At 36.5% G+C, this 27,861-nt stretch overlaps 1 protein-coding gene across 1 annotated transcript in view; it reads right to left on the reverse strand.

Moving 5' to 3' along the window:
• Window positions 1-759: 759 nt before the first annotated feature.
• Window positions 760-27,861, reverse strand: part of MALRD1 (MAM and LDL receptor class A domain containing 1) — a 224,265-nt gene continuing 197,163 nt past the window's right edge. Inside the window, exons 37-41 of the mRNA XM_008492748.2 lie at window positions 13,050-13,132; window positions 12,867-12,957; window positions 3,372-3,447; window positions 1,588-1,644; window positions 760-888 (exon numbers count right to left, since the gene is read on the reverse strand). Coding sequence (XP_008490970.2) covers window positions 760-888; window positions 1,588-1,644; window positions 3,372-3,447; window positions 12,867-12,957; window positions 13,050-13,132 — 436 coding nt within the window. The remainder of the gene's footprint in view (window positions 889-1,587; window positions 1,645-3,371; window positions 3,448-12,866; window positions 12,958-13,049; window positions 13,133-27,861) is intronic.

Raw genomic sequence — 27,861 nt, forward strand, 5'->3', positions numbered from 1 at the left:
CCTTCAGTATCTTTCTCACATAGGCATGCAAAGACATAAATTGCAGCTGTGTGGGAGGCCAACCTATTTGGCAGAAACATGGCTTCCTGAACATGCTAGTTTCCACTCTCTGTCAGCTGCTAAACTAAATATATCAGTAATTCTGTGGTTAGCACTGTAGAACTGACCAGAAATAAAATTGGTCAGGTTTGGCTAGCAAGCTTAATAACAAACATTTTTATTAAAAATAATTATACTTGCCAGTATGTCATGTTGATAAATAACATGCTGAGCTGATATGCAAATTTATGATTCATGACCATCTTTGATTTAGCTCGATATGTTTCTAATTACATGAAGACTTTTCTTTTTCTTCTGTCCCTTGGAACAGTAAAACAGCCATTTAAAATCCCTTTAAAATGCAAAATTGTAGAAATATTTAATTGATCAGTTATCAAATGATAGACATAAAACTACAATTCCCAAACCTCAAGAATCCAGATTTGATTACACATTTTAATAACATGCTGGAATTTGAACTGTACAAATGTAAAATGAATTCCTACTTACAGTTACCAATCTCTTTCTGCACCAACAGAAATAACAGAAGACTGTATATATGTTTTCCTTATATATAGATTCAATTTTAAGTAGAAATCTACTTTCTGAATATAATTATTTTTATAAATGTGTTATTATATGAAGTTATCGATTCATATTGTAAAGACTACAGTATCATGACATACTTTCATATTTTGTATCAAATCTTTAAGCAAAGAGTTACAAACAATATTCATTCTGTTTTATGTCTATTTTCAAGGAACTGCATAATTTCTCTATATCTTCTGAAGCTTCACCATAGACAGGATTTGGAAAAGAAGTAGCATTCACTTCTTCAATAAATGGATACTAAAAGAAAAACATAAAATGAAGTTTAAAACCTAAATCATTCAATTCATTTGCTAGAATGAACATATGAATGGCTGTAGACTCATTATGGAAGTAACATATGATGTGAAGTTGAAAGAAAATTATAACATCTCTAAACTTTCTAGACCAGGTTTTCAGCTGATGAAAATTGAAATATCAAAACTATTATTGGTCACATACACCAAATCAAGTAATTTAAACTTCTGAATCTGTCCCCAACTTTCTTTTACTTGTCTCCAAAGCTCTTGCTCTAACACACATATAGGATTCTTTTAGGAGAATCTGTGTACAAGAGTGTGACTGCAGTGGGTTACTATTTTTGGTACATGGTAATATAATTTAAATGACTAAGGAATCTTTGAGGAAAGAGAACTACAGAAGTCCTTCCCTGAAGATTTCATATTATCTAAATATTTTCTTCAGCATCTGGCAAGTGTTGAACTTCTGTATGATGTAACAAGTAGCTATAATAAGCCACAGTAATGGAATTGCTGTTATAAGGTCCTTGTCAGCCAATCCACTCCTGGTCATCTTTCTCAGATTTTTCAGAACTGCTTACACTGTGAGTAACAATATATCATTGACTTAAAATGATTTTTTCCCTCTCTGCTGCAAATAAATTTTATTTAATAACTCATCATAAATCTTGCTTTAGAAGAAAAACATGTTATTACATACCTCGTGCCATGGAGAAACACTGATTTGAACAGCAGGAGAGGTGGCATTCTCAGTAGACTATAAAAAATTTTTAAAAAATCCTTCAGAATATTTTTAGTGAGCTGTAAATAATATTTCAAACATATCCTTCCATGTGGCTGTCTGAATAATGCACTCTAAGGAGCTAAAACTACGAGGCAATATGATAAGCAAATGTTTGGCAACACTAGGCCCACATAGTTACAGTGTTCAGACAGGTCTGCAGAAAACTCTTCTTTCTTTATGGAACTTATGTAAACCCCCAAGTGTGTAATTTGTGGGTATTCAGCTGGAGATAAGAGCTATTGCTGGTGTTTTACCATATCTTTTGATTGGTGATACACCATTCAGATTCTCAGACTCAGAGAAAACTCGTTACTCTTGTTTTCCCTTTTAAAGGAAGAATTAATGAAAATATGCATCTTTCAGTCTTAAAGAAAATAGAAGAAAAGCTGGTACAGCACTGGACTTCAATCATAGTGCCTGGGGCTGTCTTCTATGGAAATGTCTCTCCTGACACTGTGCTTCTGTTTTTCAACTTGCTATTAAATGAAGCCTGTCAGGAATCTATCTTAACTAAAATAAAAATGTCCTGATAAATTGGACATGATTGTGATAGGAATGTTTCCAACTTGGAGTTCTCACAAACCCCAACCTGTAAGTGAATTAATCTGATCTAATGTCTTTAAAATCAGGTGTAAGGAACCTTTTATAGAAAGTAAATGGTGTGTCATAGTTAATCCTACTCAAAGCTGCAGTGGAATGTTATACTACTGACTGGAAAGTACAAGGAAATTTTCTATTTCAAACCAAGCCAGGTTCTTTCAATGCTAATAAGGGTAATATCAAAGTAAGGGCAGGAAGGATGTTTTAAACATTTTTTTTCTCTTTTTATTTCCAAGGTACTTCTGTAATATTTTCAATGAAAAATAGCAGAGAATTGCTTTTTCAGTCAAACATAATGCTCTTGTTAAATGTAAAACAGAATTTTAGCTATTATTTAAATGCCATAATTAAATCTTGCCTTGAAATCGTTTGTTGCAGTATGTTCACTTTCAGATGTATATTTTATTCACAAACATCTTTGTTACTCTAGCAGTCTCTCATTTATGATCATCTAATGGTAATTAGGGAAATGTGTGACCAAGTGTTTGCTTAGTGTCAAGGTGAATTTTGCAGTGCTGGGAATAGTAATGCATATTTAAGGTACTGGGAAGTGTATGAAGGATTTTATTAAAGTTAAGCGAGTCTGCAAAGGCAGCTTGTGTGCATTTTGTAGTTTTGCTGTAGTTTTGTTTTTTCAGTTTTTGGGTGTTTGCCTTGTAGTTCTGGGGGTTTGGTTGGGGGTTTTGGTTTTGATTTTTTTTGTCTGTTTTTTTGTTGTTGTTGTTGTTGTTGATTGGTTGGTTGGTTTTTTTGTTTGGTTTGTTTTTTCCCCCTAGGAAGTGAAAAGAGACAAGTTGAGGGACCTTTTACTTCTCTATGTCTGGCTAAATATTTTCCCCAAAATTCTTTTTATCAGATTCAGCAGTCCAGAGTCAGGACATCAAGATGTTCTCAAAACTCAGCTGATTGCAAATCTTCCTGTGTTTTGAAAGTGCACTGGAACTGATCTGAGTGATGCAGCAATTTTCAGTTCTTACTTCTTTTATTAAGCAGCATTCAGTGAGGGATTACACTGTCTTGGAGATTTACGGAAAACTTATTTGCTGAGGAGAGCAGCCCCATATTTTTCTGAATTTAGAGAAACAGCTGTTGTTACTTACCTTTACTTTCCCAGCTGAACTAAGGTCTTCATACAATGGGTTGGTAAATGAAGCAATAGCAGTTTCCTTCAGTTTCCTGGAAAAGACAAGAAAACTTAAACCACTCACATCATCACACAGGTTATCAAAAAAACAAAGTTTCAGGTTGAAGACTCCTGTCAAAAATATGGATGGATAAATATATTTCTGACTGAACTTTATTGAAATGAATGAAATTAAACCAATTTTCTGTGAAAATCATGAAGGTTAAAATAATTTTTCATTTGTTGCTTCTAATAATATATATTTTTCGAATAAGCTATTTGGTATTCATAAAATGCAGGTGCATTGCTATATTCAATAAAACGTAAGATTAGCTGAAATTTCATTACTATAATGTGTTTGCATGTGATGAGGTCATGTTCTTTTTGTGTTTTGCTACTATCATACAAGCAAATCAGTAATTAACATGGTCTTAGGCTCTGCATTCAAGGACACTTTATTTATTTGGCTGCTATAATTCTTTTCCCAAAGAATTAAGAAAAAGCTTGCATTTTAGTTCAAAATAATCAGAAGTAGTTTTAAAGTTGCAGAGGCTTCCCATACCTTTTGCTACCAAGTCAGAAATATTTAAAGCATCACTCCAGTTACTGGAATTCAAAGGGTTTACGAAAGAACACAAGAAGCAATTTATAAGAACACCTTAAGCAATTTATAATAGATAGATATGATAAATTGTATTAATTATGAGCCTTATATCTAGTACCTCAGCTAGAAGTCTAAAGACATGGTTTTCTGACAGAGGCATTCAAAAATTCTGGTTTTTGGAGGCACTTATGACCTGTGTAGTTAATCCTGTTAATTCTGTAAAAACAAAGGATATTTGGGGATGGAAATTTCTGACTACATGTAGGTTTTTATTTTTGTATGTAGATGACTGGATGTGAATACTTAACAGTACTAGAAATAATCAAAACTGTTTCAATGCCATATAAAAAGCAACAGCTGCATTAGTTAGAATGACTGAATAAGGAAGCAGGAGCAAACTTGCTTTTTTCTAATCTTTGCTTTTGAAGAGGTGGATTAAGTTAGGGAGCTTGGGGTTTTTTTGTTTTTTTTTTTTTTTCTTTTTTTGTTTTGTTTTATTTTTATTTGGTTTTGTTCAGAAATACTTTTATGAATAAGAGCAATCACATGCTTTTGTGTACATAGAAATCTGTATTTGTACAGTATTCTAAAATGAAAAGTTCTGTAAAGAAACTACTCGATCTCAATGATTGAGGGATGGATTTTCTCATTTTAAAAAGCGTTTATATTCCAAAGCTGCTCCTACAAGTGGTTTAAGCAATGTCTCCCTAGGAAATGAAAGACAGGCTCTTTGTTACCATGGCAGACAAGAATTAGGGGACAAGAGCAGTCGTGGAGACTTAGCCAATAGAGGTGTTGGGAAGGGAAGCTGTTGCTCCTTAGCAAGAGCCACAGGGAAGGCACACCATATGATTTATTTTGCAAAGAACTAACATTAGAATCGGTGCATGGGGGAAGGCATAGGTAGACTACAGGAATATATCACATTATAAATTAAATCAGTGGAAGAACCCAAGTCTGGATTTTAGTTAGTTCAGTGAAACTCTAATATATTCACTTATTTATAGGCCTCCAAAATGTATATTTGCACAATAATCCTCCTGAAAAGAAGTCCACAAAATGTACGAAGAATTGAATTTTTATGCTTAAAATCACACCATGGCTCACAAAATCTGAGGCTCAAAGCAAACTCATATAAGAAGTTTTCAAGGAACTTGACTCTGCTTCTAAACTAGTGCCTGAGGGTTCAGCTTTGCATGCCTTAATTTTCATGTCTTATTTAGATCTCCCAGACCAACTGTGTGGTCTAACAGTGTGGTATGGGATTAAGCACACTGATTCTGCTTAAAGTTGATGGAGACACTTCCAAAGCACAATGCAAGTCACACAATTCACTGAGGGAGCCACTTTTAATGTGCCAATAGGAGATGACAAAGTGAGGGATGAGTCTAATGCTTTTTCACTCCCTGCTCCCTGACTAAACTTATGCAATTTGTGTAAGACGTGTATTGCTTATTTGGGCAAAAACACACTAAAAACTTAGATCTTTCCTAAGAGCAGGATGGGCACTGAACACAGATCTCCAGCTTCCTCTACAAGGAGGATAACTAACCAGCAGGATACTCTGCCAAACTGTGAGCAGCAGAGAGTGCTGGCTGAGTCCTTCAAAAGCATTTCTGTGGTTTCTGTGTTAGTGCTAAAATTGGTTCTATGTGTGTAAAGTTTTCTCAAGCATAAAAATTAAGTCTTGCTCAGCTTGCCCAGCAGATTTCAGGTATTTCTCCACATTAGGTCTAAATCATGAAAGATCATAGGTAGCTGGGCACTTAATTTTAGGGATCATGGGAATTTTATAGCCCAAAATATGGGCACTGGTTGAATTTATGCACTACAGTTTCAGGTGAAACGGAGAATAAGGTTTCTTAAGTTCTCTCCTGCCTTTAGAAACCTTCTGCCAAAGCAGGGTTTTGGAATTTACTGTGAATATATTACCTTATGTATAGAATATGTTACACATATATGCCCACAGATGCATGTTTCTTATTTATAAATAAATTTATAAAAATGTATATGATTACACCCTGTTTGTGAATGTAGTGAACAATGTTTTCTAAAATTAATTACCCTTAAAAATTCTGAAATATTTTAAAATTACTTAGAAGACCTTAAAGAATATACAAGTGAAAATTTAATCACATGTTTACACAAGTTCTATAATTCATCAGATGGATGAGATGGTAACTGCCTGGAAAAATCTGTGCTTGGGAACTGAGATGACTAATTCACATTACTTTACATGTTGTGTATACATCCCTAGGAGTAAACACAACACATTAGATATCAGTTAAATAGAAATATGAAGCTTTCCTTATTAGAGGACAGCAATGGTATGCCCACTGCAGTACTCTGGCACCAATATAGATACTGCACAGGAGTGCAGTAATAGTCAGTGGGGTGATTGTTGCTATCCATTCATCAGTTTATTCTAATTTTGAACTGCCTGATTGGGCAGCTTAATTAAACATATTGCAGTGGCTTGAGTTATGTGCTTTCTTGAAGTGCTTGCTGTGGCTTGACATGTGTGAAACATTGCCCAAGTGGCAAGTAGTAGCATGAGACCCATGTAAGGTCTCATGATGGGAAGAAAGTTATTTATATGTTACCATTGTACAGTAAGGGCAAGGGTAATTCATCTCTCACAGAACTTATGATCCAGAATAATAAATCAATGTGAAATGTTTATAAATCTAATTTATGAGAAAACCCATACATTCCAAGTTCAGAAGATTGTACCAAGCAGGGCATAAATAGGTTTAAAGATGCCAAGCACAGGATGGTTTTGGATGAAAAAAAAGAGTAGACTCAAACTTGTGGGTAAGGCAGCTCAGAGAGAACTGGGTTTCCTAACATAACCAGAAATACCACAGTAGAAAATGAGAGGATTAATCATCTTGGGATGAGGTCACATGGGGCATATCTTTGCTAAGCTCATCTGCATTCTTTAGTAGCAAAATGTAGGTAGTAGCCCTGTCACACCTTTCTTCACAACTTCACAGAGATGGGAGAAGTTTGTATGCTCCATTAAATACCTCTCAGTATGTAAAAGTATTGCTGAGAAATATCAAAGTTTTAATGGAAAACTGAAGTATCTAAATTTTATTTGTTCAGATACCATGACTCAGAGTTTTGTACTTTTCAACGCACCTTTTAATGAAAAAATAAACTATTTCTTTTAGACAGTGGACAAATCTGTAGGAAACACAGTGCTAGAAGAATGTTTATCATGAGGTCTAAAACATAATGACAAAATCCTAGTGAGCCAAGGATTCAATTATAATTCAATTATTCATATAATAATTGCTTATTAAAATAAGCGCTTACAAGAATTTTTATGAATGTTCTAGAGCTTCTGTTTTAAACATAAACTATAACTCAATACCTCAGTTTCCATAGTATGCGTAAAACCTTTTATCTAAATTTAGATTTGCAAAAGGAGATTGTATTCTGCACATCCTGCAGAAGAAACAGGAGGCATGATCTGAGAAGGGTTTAGAATCATCTACAAGTAACTTGGATGCTCAATTAGGCTGTTAATATCTGGCCTAGGGTTCCTAGATCTTCACTTTGTACCTCTTAAGTCACTTTAGAGAATGTAATTTCTTAATTTTTTAAAAAACAGCCCTTTGCAACTTTCATGTTCACGATCTTAAAGACTGTACACCAAGACCTCTGCTCTGTTCTTTCAGCATATCACCTCTTGTTTCTTTGCTACCTTTTCTATGCATGATTGTTGTGAGATAGACTTTTCAGAAATAGTGAAGACTTCTGACTATAGCGCTGGGTTTCATCCTCGAGAGAAAAAAATATTCTGCAGAGGAAGGAAATAGATTTGAATAGCAGCATTAGAGTAATAAAATTATTCACAAACAGTAGTTTTGGTTGCTGCATCCCCGTTTTGTTTTTCTTTTTGTCATAAACCTGCACCTTTGTCTCTTATTCTACATGAACAGTTATCTGTCTCCATTTCAGTTCACAAGCTGGAACCAGTTAATAAATGTCATTTTATTGACATTCTGTTTATCACTTTGGGATATAGGAACAAAGGCATAGCCAACAATGACCTCTAGCAGTCCTTCAGATGCACTTGGAGATCCTTCCTTGGAGTACTCTGTATGTACCCCATGCCAGACATCCAAAGTCTGGTCTGACTGGAGAACATCATGACAAGAGCAACTGGGAATCACCAAAGTTGTAAAAAACTTTAGCAATGAAGAAAGGCACTGAGCTTGCTTAGCCTAGAGAAAGCAGCCTGGAAGGAGGCATGACAACTGCCTACGAGTACATAAAAAAGCTTTTTGCAAGGAATGATCTCTTCTTGTCCATGGTGAATAGGAATGAACTTAAATTGTGAACAGATATATTAGCAGTTAAAAAAAATCCAACAACTTTCTATCAGTAAACTTTTTTTCCACCTAGGGAACCAAGATTGCCTGAGGATACCATCAAATTCATGTTGCTAGAGGTCTTGAAGTGCAAACCCAGTAGTAATAAAATTGAATCTGTGGCAAGGTGAAAAATGGCCTCAACGGGTGCTGTTTTCATGGTCTTCTATAATTTTAAAATATTTTGTCAGGGCACTTCAGTTTTTCACTGTTGCCTGTGTGGTAAGATGCATTATTGATAACCTTTGGAAAATTTAATGCTCTGTGTTACTAATGGCTGACAGGACTGATAACAGCTGTGGTACATTAACGTGGCAGCTGATGGCACAGATCAAGAATAGAAAACAAAGAAGCTGAAAGAATCCAGGGACATTGACTACTTTGGAGGCAACAGCAAAGCAGCATAACTTAGCTGGGTGGAAAGTGTTTGATTCTCATTTTTTTGAAGTAAAATTAAACATGAGAATGCAGCTGCAATAATATGGAAGATAAAATGAAGCTCTGCTTTTCTTTGGTCAGTAAGGACAGATGTCACTGACAGAGTGGAGTAACTGGCAGCCTTCCCTTCTGGACTAGAAAATGTCATCTCTGGAGCATGAACAGGAATGTGAGAAACTTATAAGCTTCCTCTGCTTTGGAGTTTCTATACAAAAGTTTCACATACCCCCAGCTGGGAATTGGGAAGTAGTTTGCAGATTGGAATGCCATTGTGGTAATGAAGAACACTTCTGCCAAGCCATGTGGCAGGCTGCTTTTGTCCATTAAGAAATAAACATATATGATGCCTTCTGCTGAAGTTTTAACTCCTTCTGAAGAGTTTAAAGCCTGCAGATCAGAGATTCACAGATGGAATTCTTGCTGAGGAAGGAGGAGGAGAGAGCAAAGGGAAAGGTATTCTTTCGAAGGGGGAAGGAAGGGTTAAGGCACTATCAGTCTTTCCAGTGAAGAAAAAGAGGAGTAATGTTGGATTCTTACCAGTGTTAGTGACAACTTCTTACCCAGTAACTGTCTAAGGGGTCTTCAGCCTACTGTTACCTGGTTTGGGTTTGTTTTTTCTTTTTTCTGGAAAAAAAATACTTCTGTTGGACTCTAAAACTTCTCCTCCAGCTCCTGTGAATATTCTTGTGCTGTTTCCATTGAGGCATAGATGAAGTTGCACTCCTTTTTAAAATTTTAAAATCTCTGGGGAGCTGGCACCTACAACTGTGAATGTGCCTCCAGAGGACCATCTGCCAATGCCTTCACATGGGTTTCTATACCAGTGAGGAAAAAGGAGACACTAATAGAAATCATTAACAAGTAGCTAGCAAAATGATTTATGAAAAGGCAGTAAATATGTGCTCAAGCATGTGACAGCTTCCCTGTGAAAGAATGGGAAAGTAGAAATTTCTAAAGTGCCTCTACAGCCTCAAGATGTTTTGAAAAAAACAAGACGCAGGAAGGTTGAAAGTGGACACAAGCTTTGAAATGAAAATTAATTGTAGGGAAGTATCATTTATATGCACAGTTGAATTCCTCTAGTTCATCAAATACTCTTGAAAAAAAAATCAGGAGTAAAATCTCATGCCTCTGAGTGGTGCTGTCACATTGTACATATTACAGACTTTATGTAAACACAAGTCACTTATTCTAAAGCTTTATCTTAAAGATACAAACTTCAGTATGATAACTTTGTCTGCATTTTGTCTAGTCACTTCTGATTACTGGTTAAACAACTAAGGAATAACTTGCCTTCCTTTACTGTTATGTTTCCAGCTCTGATTTTTTATATCACTTACTGTTACGCACTAGGTGGCTGAAAAGAGATAGACAAACTGCCCAGATGGGCTTATTCTCTTAAATTAAGTTTCAGATTTCATTGTTCTCACAATTTCAGAATTTCAATCAAATTACTATTTAATAGGTAGATTATTTATTTATAAGGTTCCTACAAAATCAGTTTTAACTTATATGACAAATGTGACTAAAACAATGAAAATTTTATTTTTTAATTTATTTATTCTGTACCACTGGCAAAATGCTTTGAAAGTCTTAGTTAGCTCCTAAAGGACAACACTTGGAACTAAAAAAATTTACATCATCATAACTTACTTTTTTTCTGGCAGTTCCACTGAAAACAATAAAGACTAGAACAATCTTTGCTTTGTAAACTATCTAGTCCTCTGTTTCAACCATCTCTGATTCTCTTCATGTCAGGGTTATGGTAGTTTCTCAGTACACGGAAGATCATAATCTATCCCTATTTCTTTACATGCCTAATATGATATTCTTTGACATTATATAGCAGCAGGGTACCTTTACATGTATAAAAAAGACATTTTTTTAAAACATGTAATTAAAAGAAAGGGAAAAAAATTCTTGAATATAAAAATGTGGGCAGAAGAGAAGTAGATGGCTGTGAAGTTACCCTTAAGGAGACATTTGTGAAAGAAAAAGCTAAAAGGGAGGGTGCAGAGCACAAGAGAAATAGTGCTAAGTAAAATAATAAGTTTTTTGATTAAAACACTATCAAACACATTTTGGAAAAAAAACATTTAATTTTTTTCACAAAAATATTACTTAGAATTACAAAAAAAAAAAAAAAAATCAAGCAGCTCTTACAACTTATCTGCACTTTTGATGTGCCTTTCCTTATGTGTACCTAAGCAGGTGGCATAAATGTGAATGAATTAAGTATTAAAGGCCCTGTGAAGTTAGATAAGGAAACACTGTTATTCCTCCTTTACAGTAGAGGATGGACATAAAGAAAGTAGGTGAAGCTATGCACTCAGTTATCAGCAGCACAATCATTAAACATTCCTGCTTCTGTGTCCATAGACAACTCTACCTGTCAAGGGTAGCATGCAGTGTTTGGAGTTGTGTCAGCAGCAATAACATCAAGACAGGAGTCTGCACAGTTTAGTAAATAGTTTGGGAGAAAACAACATCCCCAAAGAGGGAAAAGTCTATAGCAGATGATAAGTTTTAAGGAAAAGAGACAGCTTTGAAGATTACTTCTGGAAAAGAAAACAAGGAAGATCTAACAATATGAAAATGTAGAGGTAATGCACAATAGGAATTGCTGAAAGGCAGGAAGGGACAGTGGCAGGTACTTGCTGACAAAGAGGGATTGAGCAGAGTAAGTCAACAGATAGAGAAGGAAAACAAGTGTTAGAGGAAAACAAAGAACAGCAAAATATCTTTTAAAAACATATTTGGGAGGAGAGAAAAAGCAGATATTATCAGAGGAATGACAGGAAGGGCTGGGAAACTTATCTGTGAAATAATGAAATGTCAGTTTAGGGCATATCTTAAAAAAACCTCTGAAATCAAGTGGTTAGATAAAGAGGTATCTCTAGGTACTACAGTTTAGGGCATATCTTAAAAAAACCTCTAAAATCAAGTGGTTAGATAAAGAGATATCTCTAGGTACTACTATTACAGTTATTCAAAGTATTTGTAATAAGTTTTTAAACAAACAACCAATATGTTTGCTTTAAATAATGCTTTAAATTTAAAATATCCTTTACTGAGGATGTACTTCATGGTGTAGGATGTCAAATGGTAACTTAGTTGCTTTTTGCACAGTGCTAATATCAAGCATACTATTGGGTGGAATAAATAAAGATTTTGAAAAGCATGATCTTGAGCACTCATTCATCATGAGTAAGACAGGTACCACAAGCCAAGAGGTGTGTACCGGGGTGATCCTAGTGCAAAATGGCAGTGTTGTATAATGGGTGTGAGAGCAAGTGGCAGGGGAAAAGGGTGAAAGGAACAGACAAGCTGACATTGGTGAGACATCTCCAAAGAATCACTTATTATGTGACTAATAAAACCTTACAACAGAAAGTCAGACTTTGAGTGTGTCTGCAGGAACTGAAAGAGAGGGGGCAAATACTGTGATCTGTAATAAAGTCACATAATTCTACAGTCTCACATCTTGCATTTTCTCCAACCTATTAAAGACTTTTATGAAAAAGTATTTTCAAGTAGAAAACTGCTACTTTCATTCTACCAAGTTATCACAGGGGAAGTTCTCAGATATGTGTAAAAACTGAAATATTTAGGGAAAAAAACGTCCCACCACAGGTGCCTGTGGTAGACAGTAGTTTCAAGGAGATCTGTGAATCTGCCTGTAAGAAACACATTTGGCCTCAGAAGTTTTGAGAAACCACAAATACCTTCTATTTTCACATTTATACTATCAGATACAGAAATTAGGGTTACTACTGTTAAGGTGGATAAATGGTGAATGTTATAATTTAGGAATCATAGAATATTGCAATAAAAACTTTCTGAGCAGTCAAGCTGTAACTTTCTGTTTTCAGCTGAGGACTGCTAAGCTGAGTTCCTGTAGCAAAGTTAGGGTTTGGGCTGAGTGCTGCATGTGAAGGCAAACAGACTGTAGGGAGATTTAAAAGTTGAAACCAAAGAGGCTGGGCAGTTAGCCATTGCTTTGTGCCACATTTGTGTCTGCTTTACACAAAATAAAAGTTTCACTTACGTTCCTGGCACTTTCTTCTTTGGAAGGAAATACAAGGCAGCAGCTGTAATTTTAATCAGCAAGAAGGCAATACCCAATCCAATCCAAATATCTGCAAAATCAGAGCAATCAAAGACTGAAATAAGTGACAAGAAACACTCAAAGAATAATTTGAAAGATATTTCTTTCTTTCTACAGTCCCACCATTTTGAAGGAGACTTGAAGTTGGAGGCTGAAGAGGCTTAGCACTTATGTGGCAACGGTTTCCTTTCCATTCTTTTCCACATCTGTGAATAAAAAAAAAAAATCACTGAAAAAGAGAGAAGCAAACAGTGACAAGCACACAAGAAATTAAAATTTTTTTAAACACTTTTGCCAGTGACTAAAGCTCACACATGAATCACAAAGAGCAGCATCAGTGTAAATGGAATGAAATGAAAGGGAGAAGTACACAAAACAAATCAAAGACCTAATAGTATTTTTTATCCCACTGCAACAGAAATTTGAATAATTTCCCTGTTACTCCCCATGGAAGGGTTAAATAAGTTTCTGAGCCAAGGATGTTGGACTCTAATATAGAGAAAGACACATGATGAGAGTTGAGTAGGATGTTTTTCTCCCCCCATCTAATCTATCTCTCTTTTGTTTTACCATTTTCTTGTAAAAATGATACCCCTTCAACAGATGTCTCTTCAGAACTGAAGCACTTCATTTGAGCTAACAACTGTAGCCATGTCAAATTATTCTTTTCTGTGTGGTTCAAATCCATTCTGATTGGAAACAATCTGACACAAGCTTTGCTGTTTTATTTTACACTTGACAGTTAACAGCTAATCACAGGCACACAAACACCCACAAAAGCGTGTATAATTTCTCACTTTAATTTGCCTGAGTTTAGGTCTTGGCTACCTGTTTTCATTGCAGCCTTCTCCATCAGAATGAAGGGACCTTTGAGAGCCAGATGAGGCTCAGCTGCCTCTGGTGAGACAGTCAGCAATTAGGACCACAATGCTGGATACAGCAGGGAGCCTCAAGATGTCTGTGGGCACCTTCATTTACAAACCCTAAATGAATGACTAGTATAAAGGGTTGGCTACATATTGACATGTAAGTTTCAGGAACCCCACTTGATGAGCTCAACCCTATCCTAAGTTCCCCACTGGAATGACTTTTACTGACCTTTCAATTCCCTGGATGGCTGTTGGTTTAAGACTGGTTGAAGGATTACCTTGCTTAAGGCTAGTAATTTGTATACTGATGACTTGTAATTTTAGAGACTGGATCCAATAGCATATTCTGACATGTTCCTTTTAAAGAAAGTACTGATCTACCTTGGCTTCTGCTCATCTACCTGGACCTGAGCAAAGCACTTGACACTGCCCCACATGACATTCTGATCTCTAAACTGGAACGATACAGATTTGATGGATGGACCACTCATTAGATAAGGACCTGGCTGGCTGGTTGCACCCAAAGGGTTGTGATCAGAGGCTCAGAGTCCAAATGAAGATGTGTGAGGAATGGTGTTCCTCAAGGGTTGGTACTCAGGCTGGTGCTGTTTAACATCTTTGGTGATATGGACAGTGGTACCAAGTGCACCTTCAGCAAGTCTGCAGATGACACCAAATTGTATGGTGAAGTCGACATGCTGGATGGAAGGGATGCCATCCAGAGGGACCTTGACAGGCTTGAAAAGTGGACTTGTGCAAAATGCCTGAAGTTCAACAAGGCCAAGTGCAAGGTTCTGCACCTGGATCGAGTTAATCTCATGCATGAATACAGACTGGAAGGAGAAAGGGTTTCAGACAGCCCAGAAGGACTTGGGTGTGGTGGTGGACCAGAAGCTCAACATGAGCCATCAGTGTTTGCTTGCAGCTCAGAAAGCCAGCTGGGTCCTGGGCTGCATCAAACGGAGCAGCATCAAATTCTCCCCCCCTCTGCTCTTTCAAGACCCCACCTGGAGTAGTGTGTCCAGTTCTGGAGTCCCCAACATAAGAAGGACACAGAGTTCCTGGAATGTGTCCAAAGGTGAGCCACGAAACTGATTAGAGGGATGGAACACCTCCCCTGTGAAGACCAGGCTAAAGAAGTTGGGATTGTTCAAACTGGAGGAAAGGAGTCTCTGAGGTGACCTTATAGCAACCTTCTAAATAGCTGAAGGGGGCCTACAGGAAAGCTGGGGTAGGGCTTTCTACACAGGTGTGTAGTGAGAGGAGAAGGGTTAATGGTTTCAAATTTGAAGAGGGGAGACTGAGCTTAGATATTAGGAAGAAATTCTTTAATTTGAGGGTGGTAAGACACTGAAACAGGTTGCCCAAGGAAGTTGTGGCTGCCCCCTCCCTGGAAGTGTTCAAGGCCAAGCTGGACGCAGCCTTGAGAAACCTGATCTAGTGGAAGGTGTCTCTGGCCATCCAGGGAGGTTGGAACCAAGATCTTTAAGGTTCCTTCCAACCCAAGCCATTCTGTGATTCTGTGATTCTATGAAAAATAGGCACAATTTGAGCTGACAGCTCTGTCTGAGCCGGAAAACCTTGTATTTGCTGACTGAAAATACCTGGTCCCTTCAGTCATCCTTCGTCAGTGCCCTACCAAAAATGATATAATTTCATAAGCTGTTCTTTTATATGGACTGCTGATTTTATACAAATGTCAAATTGCAACTGGGCTCATACCATGTGGAGCCATGCAGAAACATTGCAATCTGATGCTAATCACCCGTCAAAATAATTTTCTGATTGCTCTCAATCGTATAATTGCTTTTCTCCCTATTTTCCAGATTTTATGTTTCGCAAGATCTGCTTTTAACCAAAATTGCCCTCTTTCTTGTCACTGCAGAACCTACTTGGCTGTGAAAGACAAGATGAAGAAATAGATTTGCAGCTGCAGACAAGCACTAGTTAGGCATGGCAAGAGAAGTGCCATCTGCTGCTCTGGAGCCAGTGAGGGATGGGTCACCTCAGGGCTGGGAAGAGGTTGTTCCCATGAAGCAAGTGTGTGTGTTGGCAAAAGTATGGGAAAATCCTACAACCCAGTAATGAGGAAATACAGCTTCTTATGTTATGCCTCCATATATTGGTGACATTTTCCATGTAGTCATGTTGTGTTTGAATTATTGATAAAAAAGTGAAACAACTCTTAGTCTTGCAGATAACTAGTTTGTCTTCTTATACATACATACAGGTTTTATAATCCATGACTAATTACTTTGGGTTTGCCATTTAATCCCCTGCATATCTCTGAAGCACAACAGTATTGTCATATGTTGCATGATATATATGTGTTAGGAATCTGAAGTCAGACTATCAACATGAGATGATTTTCCACCGAGTGGAACTAGCTTGCTACCAGAAGTTTCACCTTATAATACTACTATTGCTTGTATATGTGTATAAAATATAAAAAGTGGATTAAAGTGAGTCAGAGCATCTCTGGAACTTGGTAACTAACTTAAGTGCTTAACTTGGTAACTTAAGAACAAATATGGATGAAAACTATTGGAAAATGTGAAACATGGGGACTGTTTCTAGGGAAAGGGAGGAGAAGGGCAAAAAAGACAAAGACATGAAAGACAGAATAGCTAACCCCCAAAGACTGGTTTAGAAAAGGAGTGCTAACCAATAAAAAACTTGGAGAGTGAGTGTATAAGCTGGATAAGAATTATGGCTTATAATCAGAAAATTCATTTAACCATTCCTAAAGTTTATCTATTACTTACATAATGCCAAAATGCCATCTTTTCAAGTAAAAAAAAAAAAATTAAGTAAAAGAACCCTGAAATAAACAAAAACCCAACCAACAAACAAAATAAAAACCAGACAAACAAATAAAAACAAACAAAAAGAAAATTACAAAACCAAGATTAAGAAGAGTTACAAGAAGCTGAAAAGCCTGCAACTTTCAGTGAGATCACAGGAAAAAATTTGGAAAATAGTTCAGTAATTGGCTCCCAGCTGATATAACCACTTCCTCTGGCTTTAACTGAAGCCAAGCATTTCTGTGCCCATACCAGAGGAGAACTTGTCTTAAATACCCTCAAAAAAAATCTTGTTTTATATAGGTTTTACAAGATTTCAATCCTCTGTAGAAACTTGACTACAGTGATAGCTGCGGTGGAGAAATTGCTCTCCAACTTCAGAGAATAGAATGAGAACTTTAGTGGCACCAATATCTTCCAATAACTCAGGTTAGAGAAGGTAAAAGTTCTAGACCATGAATTTAAGACAAAATGAAAATAATTCTAAACAAGCACTCCATTAGAAAGCTGAGGAATATTCTAAAGTAAAAAAGATTAGAGGCTCTTATTGCTGATAGGGGGTTTTGATAAGAAAAAAAGGATTGAGTCTGGTTTACTGATCAGAAAATAATATTCCTCTCTATATAAATTTATATTAACTAAAACCCAGAAACCATTTCAGGCTCTAACCAACCAATCAAACTACTTTGGAAGTTAACCAAAACTTATACATCAAAACATAGAATCTATTGGCTGGAATGAAATACAGAGATTCATAGAATGGTCCAGGCAGGAAGTGACCAGGTTGCTCAAAGCCCCATCCAAGCGGTCCCTGAACACTGCTAGGGAGGGGACATCCACAGCTTTCCCTGAGGAAAGAATTTTGTCCTAATATCTTATCTATATCTACCCTCTTCCAGTCTGAAACTGTTCCCCTGCATACTATCACTACATACATTTGCAAAAAGTACCTTTCTAGCTTTCTAGTAGTCCCCTTCAGGTACATTTACCCACTTCTCTGAGTCTGACTCTTTGCAGACCTCTCTGTAGCTGTGTGAGGTGGGTAATGCAACGGTGTTGTTCTCATCTGGTGCCTTTACATTCTGTAGCATTTACATTCTGCCCAGTGCATGCAAGACTGTGTGGTTGATAAAAGAACGGGTCTCCCTCTTTATATCAAGAAATAAAATTTTTAAAAAATCAGGAAAAAGGCAGAAAGGCAAGTTCCAAATGAAGTGTGGTATCAGGTCGTAGTGTTTTTGAGGATATGGAAGAGATTTCCTTAGCTGTTTGTACTGAAGGTACAGAATACATGTTCCTTTGTTTTTGCAACCACAAAAATACATTCTCATCCCTCAACCCCCCGACTTTGTCCTTTAGCTGTTACTGCAAAACTGTATCAGTTAATAAGAGTAATAATATCAGGCAGATGTATAGGGAATGAAGTCAAACTTCAACTTTCTACTGTGCAGTCCTTGACATGCAATTCTGAAGTGAACTTTAATGACTTTAATAGCTCCAGGCAGGTCAGAGTATCCTGTAGTATGCACCCAAGAGATGGCCCACTTGAAGTCCAGTTAATGAAGGAGAACACTCTTAATTACCTCCCCATTGCTGTTCATGGGCTGCACTTAGCAGCTCTTTCAGCTGGGAGGCAGATAAGTTGCTTCTTCAAAGTCACCATTAGCTTCCTCTCTGATGAGAGGAGTTGGGCATGTGCAAATGCTGATGTAGTGGAAGGACCTTGCAAAGTGCAGATCAACCATCTCTTCTGGCAACGTGTTAAATCTTCATTAAGAGGGTAGTAGAAATTGTGAAGGGCTTCCTTAATAATCCCTTTCTGCTATTTTGTTTTTAATACAGACAACTCTGAAAAGGCTATGAATTTATCTCTTGAGTCATGAAGCTGAAATTCCACATTATTTATGTACAATTAATTTCCTTGGACTAATTATATCTTGACTAATTAGCAGCAGCATATTTTACATGAGTCTTAAGCTTATCTGAAATACAAAGTTAGCCACTGCGATCTATTCAGACAGGAATCTCCTCATAGTTGAAACAGGAGGAGCAAGGGAGAAAGACAGATGAAATAGCACTTGAGTACTTCCATCCCAGTGCACATCCTAATCTATCCTGCCTGACAAAATGTCTTTTGCTATTAGCAAGTTCTTACGGGAAAGTCACCCTGGAGGGAAGAATGTTAACCCTCTAAATTTGCTTCTAAGATTTCTAACTCATTTCCTGATATAGATATTGGTTATGCAGAGGAATGACTTTAGCAATGCCTGTGTTGCTGCATCCTGTGCCTGAGGTTATGGATCATCTCACTCAGAATGAAAAATAAAAAGCAGACAAGATTTTTGTTGTTTTTGATATTCGTTCAGTGCAGGTTTAATTTACATGAATGTGCCTGACTGATACCCTGCTGCATCTCAGAATATGAAACTTCATGCTATAATAAAGGTAGCATATGCAAAACTCTAAATAAGTACAGATGTGTACTTGATTGCTCATTTTCCTTCTGGCATCTCATTCCTTGCTTGGGCAATTATTTTCTTCATTCTGGGACAGATAAATGCTATCAATATAATGCGTATGGTTATATTATTATGTATGGTTCTTGGGTAGGGGCAAATGACAAGAGCTTTGCAGTAGGGAATCAAGCCCGTGACTTCCAAGAATAAGCATGAAGATAACTCTATATTAACTTGGAAAGAGAAATTCCAACAAGCTCTATATTCAAGCAAGACTTTGATGCATATGGAAAACTGAGTGCTAAAGTTTGTTTGGTTTGTTTCTTTGTTGGGGGTTATTTTTTGTTTGGTTTTTTTTTTCTTCCTCAGCAACAGTAATTACTGATAGTTCAAAATTACTGATGTTCAGTATAAAGCAGTGTTCTGCATTTTACTTTTTGAAAGTTGTTAACTTTACTCAAAACACAGTATTGGTTTCCCTTTTTTAATAAGTCCTCTTGTTTTATGTTGTACCTGATTAAAAGCTAAAAATATTAAATCATAAATGGTGGTCTGTCCTGCGAGAGCCCTCTCCTGATCTCTCTGGCTGGGGTGCTGTCTGGGTTGGGGGTCTATTTGTTTGTCATCTCTCCCTCTGCTGCTACTGCTGGTGCTCCTGAATCCTGTTTTCTTTATAGATAAAACTTCCTTCATTTAGGCAGGTTGCCTTCTCATGTCTGAGCTGGGACCCTGAACTTGGGCACCTCCATGTGCTGCTGAGCCCAGCTTGGGACCATTCTCATTGGGAAGCAATCACCAATTAAGGAGCATGGGTTCCATATTTACATAGTTCTATATAAGTCACCATCATTATATTGTTATTTATTATTTCATTAAAACCACTCTAGGTTTTTTTTTTCCCAACCTTATTTCCCTTATTATTCCCAACTTATATTTCCCTTATTTTCCTTTTTATCTTCCACTGGGAGTGCAGTGGGGGAAAAACAGAGAGCATCTGTCACCTGGTTATTTGCTAAAATTATGACGATGGAAATGCCCACAGTATTTTTATTTCTACTAAATTGCTTAAATCTACCCAAGGTAAAATGAACTACTCAAATAATGGAGATAAAACAAAAAAAATAATTACTAGACAAATGACAGTGACTGCAGCTTCCTCTGCACACAGAAATTTCATAGGTAGATACGTGCAAAACCAGCACTAATTTCTATTTTTGTCTGCAACTGTCCATAACACAGATCACTCAGTCACTGGCAAAACAATTAACAAAAGATAAGTAGAGAGCTAGGTACCCCTATATGCAACAGCTCTCTTGTCATTCTCTCTGCCAAAGTGCACCTCTTCTCTGCTCAGAGACATATCTGCTTTCTTATTTTTCTCCAAAACATTTGTCACACAGAAAAACCTAGTATCCTCTGCCATTTTTACATTAAGAATAGCCAACAGTTAGCCATTTAGAGTGCATGGTATCATCAGTATGTAAATGAAGGTTGTGGTATGTATCAACGTATACAAACATCCAGGTAGTAAATTTGGTGTTAATGGGCTCAGAAGATATACTTATGATGAAGGTAAATTGTTGCCTGCTAACTTTAGCTGGAATTGGGAGTCTCATTATTTCATTTGTGATTAAGTACAGAGGAGAAACAAGGAGAAACCTCTCTTGGAACAGACAAGTGAAGAGGATGGTAAAATTGAATGTCAAGTGCTTCAGATCAAACATTCAAACATCACAGCTAGCAAGACATCCAGAGAATAATTAACTCAGGAATGAAAAGATGTAAAAACTTTGGTATTCTGCTTCTTAAAATCATGGAACCATCGGGTGAAGATGGCAGAGAAAGTAAAATACCTGGATACATCACCAGATGACTATGAGTTAGCAATGCTATGTAACCTTAGGGGGAAAAAGAGGAAACCTGAAGAGTGCAAGAAGCCGTAGCATGTAGATAAGGGCACATTAACCCACTGGGAGACAGATGTTTTCTGAAACACTGTACACTTATGGTCATACCTGTTCAAAAATATGAACTTGAAGATAAGGCAGAGACATCATACTATTAGGGTGAGCTGAAAAATACAGTCTGTCTTACAAGAGGGTTTCTAAAGAGTTCAGCTTGTTTAGTTTTCTGAAAGAAGAGCAAAAAGATATATCTCTAGAAACACTTAGAAGGATGAACATAGAGAGGTACTGAGGGTTTTTTGAGGTTATAGAGTGATACTGGCACAATTACAAATGGGTGTAAACTGTCTATGAATAAATTTATGAGAATATTATTTGAAAGTACCTAAAAAGAAGAGCAAGGCTCTTATCTTTCCTGTATTTCTCGTGATAAATTGCTTTAGAAGAGTCAGCTCTTACCTGTTGTACCTGGTACCATGGACTCCAAAGAACCTTAGACACTGGAAACTCCCATCAGTGCATCAAAGTAGAGAGCAATATGTAAGCCAAGAATTCCCCATAATAAAAGAAAGCTAACTAAACTCTGAATAGAATTGTATAATGTGACTGGATGTGATAACAAGGGCCTTGATTTGAGATAGAAACAGATATGCTTCTATATGGTTCTATTCTAGAAACTGCTAAAATTCATAACTGGCAAATACAAGAGTCAACATGAGGCAGAGTAATATGAGCTATAAACAGATTCTAAATGAAATGTAATCCTCATAGATTATTCAATTGCTCACTTTGTATCATAAAAAGCATGCACTATGCATAACAGGTAAGACAGAAGACATTAGAGATTATAGTGATTAAAATCATATGGCAGAGATTGAGAAGATCAGATTTAATTTACACAGAAGACGACTGGGAGAAGATATGATGAAGAAAAACTAAATGATATATGCTAAATGGAGGAAAAGTTGTTTGTTGCTGTCTATCCTCCAGAACATTCAATCAAACTGAAAGGAAATTCATCTTAAACTAATAATAAAGAAGCTATTTGTCAGATACTGCTTAACTGACCTGGGGGAGTCCCTGCCAGGATACATCTTAGAAGCCAAGAACTTAATGATACGTACTGGAAAGAGTTCCTTAAAAGAGTGAATGAAACTCTTTAGAGAATGCAGAGCTTAAAGTGCTAACAGATGGCAATTTGGAAGAAAATTCATATTGGCATCATAATTTTCTACATGCATTTTCTCATTTCTTTGCTCCCAGGGTGTGCTATCAGTTACTCCCAGGTCCCCACTGTGACACACTGTGATTACTCATTGCTCTTACAGCCACAAAGAGAGGTTCTAATTACAGCCTGTGTTGAAAAAGGAAAGGTAACTGTTAGAAAGACTCAGCTAGTGAATATAACTGCTTTTTGCACAGATACACAATGAAATTCTGGTGATCAGTTGTAAAGTTTACAGTGGGACATTAACCACCCAAAACAGGACACACCTACACACAATCCAGACTAGATTATACTATGTAAAATAGAGTATAGAGAGAATAAAGAATAATAGAGAATATTAATAGAGAATATTATTTTCACAATAACTAGTTCAAATTAGACAGGTGCATCTTGGTGTTGCACAGCTAAGTAGGAGGAACAACACCTTAATACTTTCTCTTAAATGTTTAAACAGAAAATAAGCAATGTCTGATGTTGAAATAAGAACACGAGGTTGAGCATTTTCTCACAGACAACTTGTGACGAGCCATTGGGTCCAGGCAAACCTTTTACTAAAGGGGGAAGGGTAAAGACCATCTCCAGCTTCAGTCACTTTAAATAGAGATGATTGGAACATTTGTCCAAAACAAGAGCAAATATTTTTTCACTGAAATTAGTTGACACATAAAATACCTCATGTTTCACAGAAAAATTGAAATTAAGTTTTAAAGAAATTCTGTCAGTGTCTGAAAATTGCCTGATCTCCTAGCTGATTTTTTTTGTCTGGATACTACTCTAAAAACTTCAGAACAAAAAGTTGCTTTGCCGAAAATTACACTGATTTGAAAAACAAGTCACTTTATAGCATCACTAATTTTTTTCCTGACTCAAACTCATATGATATTCTTCTACATGACTTTTTTTTTTGTTCCAAGTGTACTTTATTCTATCAAAAGGAATCACGGATCTATATGAAAAATATTTCCTGTTCATTTGCTTTTTTTCAATGAAACAGGCCCCAGATGAATTCACCAAGTGTTGGTATGTGGCGTGCACTCTATTTTATGGCACAGGTTCATTCAGCAGTAAAGTAGAAATATGTGCTCACAGCAGACAGACAGACCTCAAATTCAGTTTTTCAAACAATTATATGCTTTTTAATGCTACCTTTTTCCACCTTCTTAAAGAATAGCTTTCTGGTAACAGATTTTCCACAATCATAAAATAACATTGACAGATAAAAGCCCCAGTGGGACAAATGGGGAAGGTGCTCCTGGCACTGAAGAAAGGATTTGGTGCTAGATTGTAGACTATCAGGAAATAGCTATCCTGTTAGCGAGCCATTTTACAAAATGAAAGGCTTAAGATTTCTTCCATTAAAAAAAATAATTAATTTAAAAATAGAATTTTCTTTAGGACAAATTCCACTTTATTTGAAGAGCAACCCACCAGAAAGGCATATTGATTAATTCTAACTGATGCTTACACAAGATATTCACACAACAGAAAAGAAATAGCTCAAACCTATGTAGTGAATTTGATCACTGACCACATGGAGATCAGAACTCAAACTATGACTGAATCCTGAGTTTCAGCCCACTGCTTTTGAGCCTGGAGCTGTGCTTTGTAAAACATTACAGCCAGAAAAAATAACATGGTCCATAAAAAAACCTCTTGCTATTTTAGACTTGAATAAAGCAGTGAAAATTTGTAATATGGTGAACTAGAATTAAAAGACAGGATACTGTGAGTGCAGGGCTGGCAACTCAGAGGATTTGGGTGCAGGTGCTTCAAGTGATATGCCGAGTACAGAGATCATTGCACTAGTGAAAAAAGGGTCTTATCTATTTTCTCTTAAACCTAGGAGATTGAACTAATACAAATTACCACTTAAAAAATGAAGTGAACCTACTCAAAAGTCTGTATCAGTACAGCAGTATCTGAACTGCTGAAGCAAAGTAAAAAAAGCTCACTGAAGAGATACGCCTTGGTTTATATCAGCTTACAGTTAAGAACAAGTCCTTCATGCCAGTCTGTCTCTCCATCTTGGTTTCAATTCTTGTTTCCCACTTATTTTTTACTATTTTAAAATTTGCTCCAAACTTACATGCCTTTCTTTTTTTGCCTTGTGTTTCTCCTGTTCTTTTCCTCCTTCCCTTGTGCTGCTTGTGGAACATGAAGTTGAACCTCATATTTGATTTGCTCTTGAAGAAGATTACAAGGAGAAGAGCATAAAGAGAAAGGAGAGAAGGAGACAGAGAAAACATAAATCTCAAGAAACCACTTTTTGTGTGTTTCTGTCTCAGAGACAGCCCCTGGCTGCAACTTCTGAAAGAATGAATAAAGATTAAGGAATGACCTAACAGAAAGCCTGACTATGCAGCTGCATTGACAGCTGGTAGCAAAACTATTTTGCTTTCAGAAATGGTGCTGATTTCATATTCTTGACCAATGGCAGTGTTTTGTCTGTATTAAACTAGACATTTGGCACTAGTGATTAAAACTGTGTGATAAAAGTATTTTCTTTCCTTTGCCCTTGCCCCTTTTCAGCATTGGTCTAGTGTTTTATCAGCTGAAAGGGTCTGCTTTAACCAGAGTCTGCCAGCATAGGGGGTTGCTCCTGGCAGGTAGATTGCAGTATATGTTGGAGATCATAAATCATATTGTCATTGTCAGACAGTCATAAATTTACCTGCTTACATGGGAGACAACACTGGGCAATAACACCTAATGCTGCTTCCTCTCAACACTGTACAAGCTGGGTGCACAAATACAGGCTAAGATTACATCAAGAAAAACATATTCTGTCAAGCTTTTTGCTTGTACTTTAAAGGTCTGTCTATAGGAAACAAACAACTAAGCAAAAAGCCACAAAATTTCTCTTTTGCTTACTTTCCATGTACTAGAGACAGTGGGTTACACTTCATCTGAATTACCCATCTCTCAGCAAATGCAGTTAAGTTCAACATGTGCCAATGTGGTCCATGGAAAAGAATAATGCTGGGTTGTTTTCTCTGCATGAATTGTACAGTCATTTTCTGATCTTAGAGATGAATTTCACAGAAGTCTGGCAAATTTACTCTCTAGTTTCTTGCTAACAAGTTAAATTTATGAAACCTTCAGAGAAATGACCTTTAAACAATTTATGAGAACCTAAGACACTTCAAATGCAATAAAAATAATGTCATCACAACCTTTCTCCTAGCTCCAGATTCTGTTAGTGTTGTTATGGTTACAGAGTCAAGACTTCAGAATTTAAGAAAAAGTAGAATTAAGGATTCCCAGGCAATTTCAATTCAAACTCTCATATATGTGTGTTCAGGCACTGTAATTGGAAGACCACAAACTCCCCCTGCACCTCCCTCACAAATAAAAACCTTCAGTTCTGGTATTCAGTGTTTGACTTTCCAAGAAAATTATTATCATTGCATACAACAGAGGTAATTTACTATACCTAACACAAAACAGAAATCCCCCATTTTTGTTACGAGTAGCTAAATTGTCTCTTCTGTCATCAGTGTTCAGACCTTCTAACTTCAGCATTAATGCTGCCCTATTAGCTAGCAGGAAGAGAACCTTGAAATGTAAGTATTTTCTTGAATTTTTTTGAGAAGAATAGGTAACTCTAAACCTGGCTTGTGTGCCTAAATTTAAAAAAAAAAACAAAACAAAAAAGCAACAAAAAAACCCCAATGGTTTATTTCAACTGTTATGCTTGGCACTTTGCTAAAGTAAAATATTTTCCATGGTCTTTAGTATGCCATATATTGTTAATAACACATGGTGAGCTAAGGCTAATGATGGCAGAATTTCTAAAAGCATCCCAGCATCCATTCAACCTTTTTTCCTTTGTTGCAGCAAGGAATATGTGATACAGATGAAGAATGGCAAAATATTTCCCTGATTCTAATGCTGCTGTGCAATGAATCCCTGTACTTGTACAATTCAGAGCATCCCTCATGCTGCTTAACATGCACCACCAGGCAGAAAAAACCCCTAGTTAACCTGTGTTGTTCATCAACAGCACTAACAGACAGGTAGCATCCAAAAATCTCTGAGGTCAAAGAATCCTTGCTATGTTCTGTTTTTCTTATGATGATCTTATGTCAACTGTTGGGATAAAGTGGCAGGGAGCCACGACAAATATTCTGTATTAATAAGGAACAGATTTACATTTTGTAAAGGCACAGTGTCGGGAGAGAAAGGCACAGGACCAAGACTTCTGTATAAGCTGAAGTCAGCTTTTATATAGCTCAAAACCTGATTTCATTAACCGACTACTGTAAATGCAAGGACAAAGCAATTTTTCATCTGCCTGGGAAAAAAAAGTGTAAATTATTTCTTCATGGTTCCTTGCAGATGATTCTTTGACTATTCCAGTCTGTTACAAAGATCGTACAATGCTCTGTGTTTATTCTTCCACACCCAGTAACTTAAAATCAAGAAAATATATCTTAATTTCACAAATCTTTTCAAAGACTGAGTAATAAATGTATCATATTACAGCATATCAACTATTTTTTGTATTATAGTAAATAAATGTATGGTATATCAAAACATGACATATTCTGAAATGTGTTGACAATGTGGCCTGAGTTAGCCAGCTCTGTAATGTGTAAAATCATTAAAAGCAGACTTATTATTATTATTAATAATATTAAATAATATATATATATTAAATATATATATATTAAATATATATATATTAAAGCAGCTTATTATTATTTGCATATTACAGTTTTTCACCTTTTGAGATTACACATTGATAAGATGATTTCAAAAATTTTCCTTTTCTTTTTCCCAGAGCAGATCTTTTCAATGTTAATGTAAAAAAAAACCAGCCTACTATTTCACCCTTCTTTTCATTAGGTGCCTCATGAATACGTGATGACCTGCTTTACAGAGCTGCCCATTTTTTCATAAAAAAGTTTTCTGCCAGTTTTTTCTGTCCTTTTTCTTGTCTTGGGAAGTGCTCTTAATTTTAGAGCTTGGTAGTCCATAGCACCTTTCTTCTCTCTCCAATACTTGTACCATGGAAATTTCTTAGCTATATTGTGATTTTAAACAAAACTCACCATCAGAACTTATATCTGAATCTGGAACACTAAACCCCAGAAGTGGGCACCAAATATACCCACAAAACCACAAAAATAGTGACAATCATAATGCAAGGACTACACAATGGCAGTTTTTGCCATTTTATAAGAGAACAAGTGATGCTTGCTTTTCACATCGCATATTTGAGAATCTCTGTTTATTTACAAATGGAAACACACAGAAAGACTGCATGTTTGTTTTCAACTTTATGTTATATTTCTTTAATCACTGTCATTATCTTTCATTGAACCCTCTGATGCAGGAAGAAGATTCCTCTTTACCTGGGAAACTACTGAGCAGCTTTACAAAAGGAAGGGAGGAGAAAAGAGATCACAGAGCAAATGAGGCTGAGCAGGACAGGGAGACACAGCACAGAAAAACATGAAAAACACTGAGAAATGACAGGAAAGAGAGAGACAGTCCTACTGAGCCAAGGAGATGCTTCCTCAGGACCAGAGGAGGAGTAGAGCTTGAGGCCACTCAGAAAGTGTCTGAGTTAACTGCTAACTAGGTAAGGGGACAACTGTGAGTTAATCCTTTTAATTCTCTTCTAATGTTCCTACTCATACTGAAGTTACTGAATTTGAAAAGCATTCTA

Source organism: Calypte anna, chromosome 2 (genome assembly GCF_003957555.1).
Source record: "Calypte anna isolate BGI_N300 chromosome 2, bCalAnn1_v1.p, whole genome shotgun sequence".
Taxonomy (NCBI): Eukaryota; Metazoa; Chordata; class Aves; order Apodiformes; family Trochilidae; genus Calypte; species Calypte anna.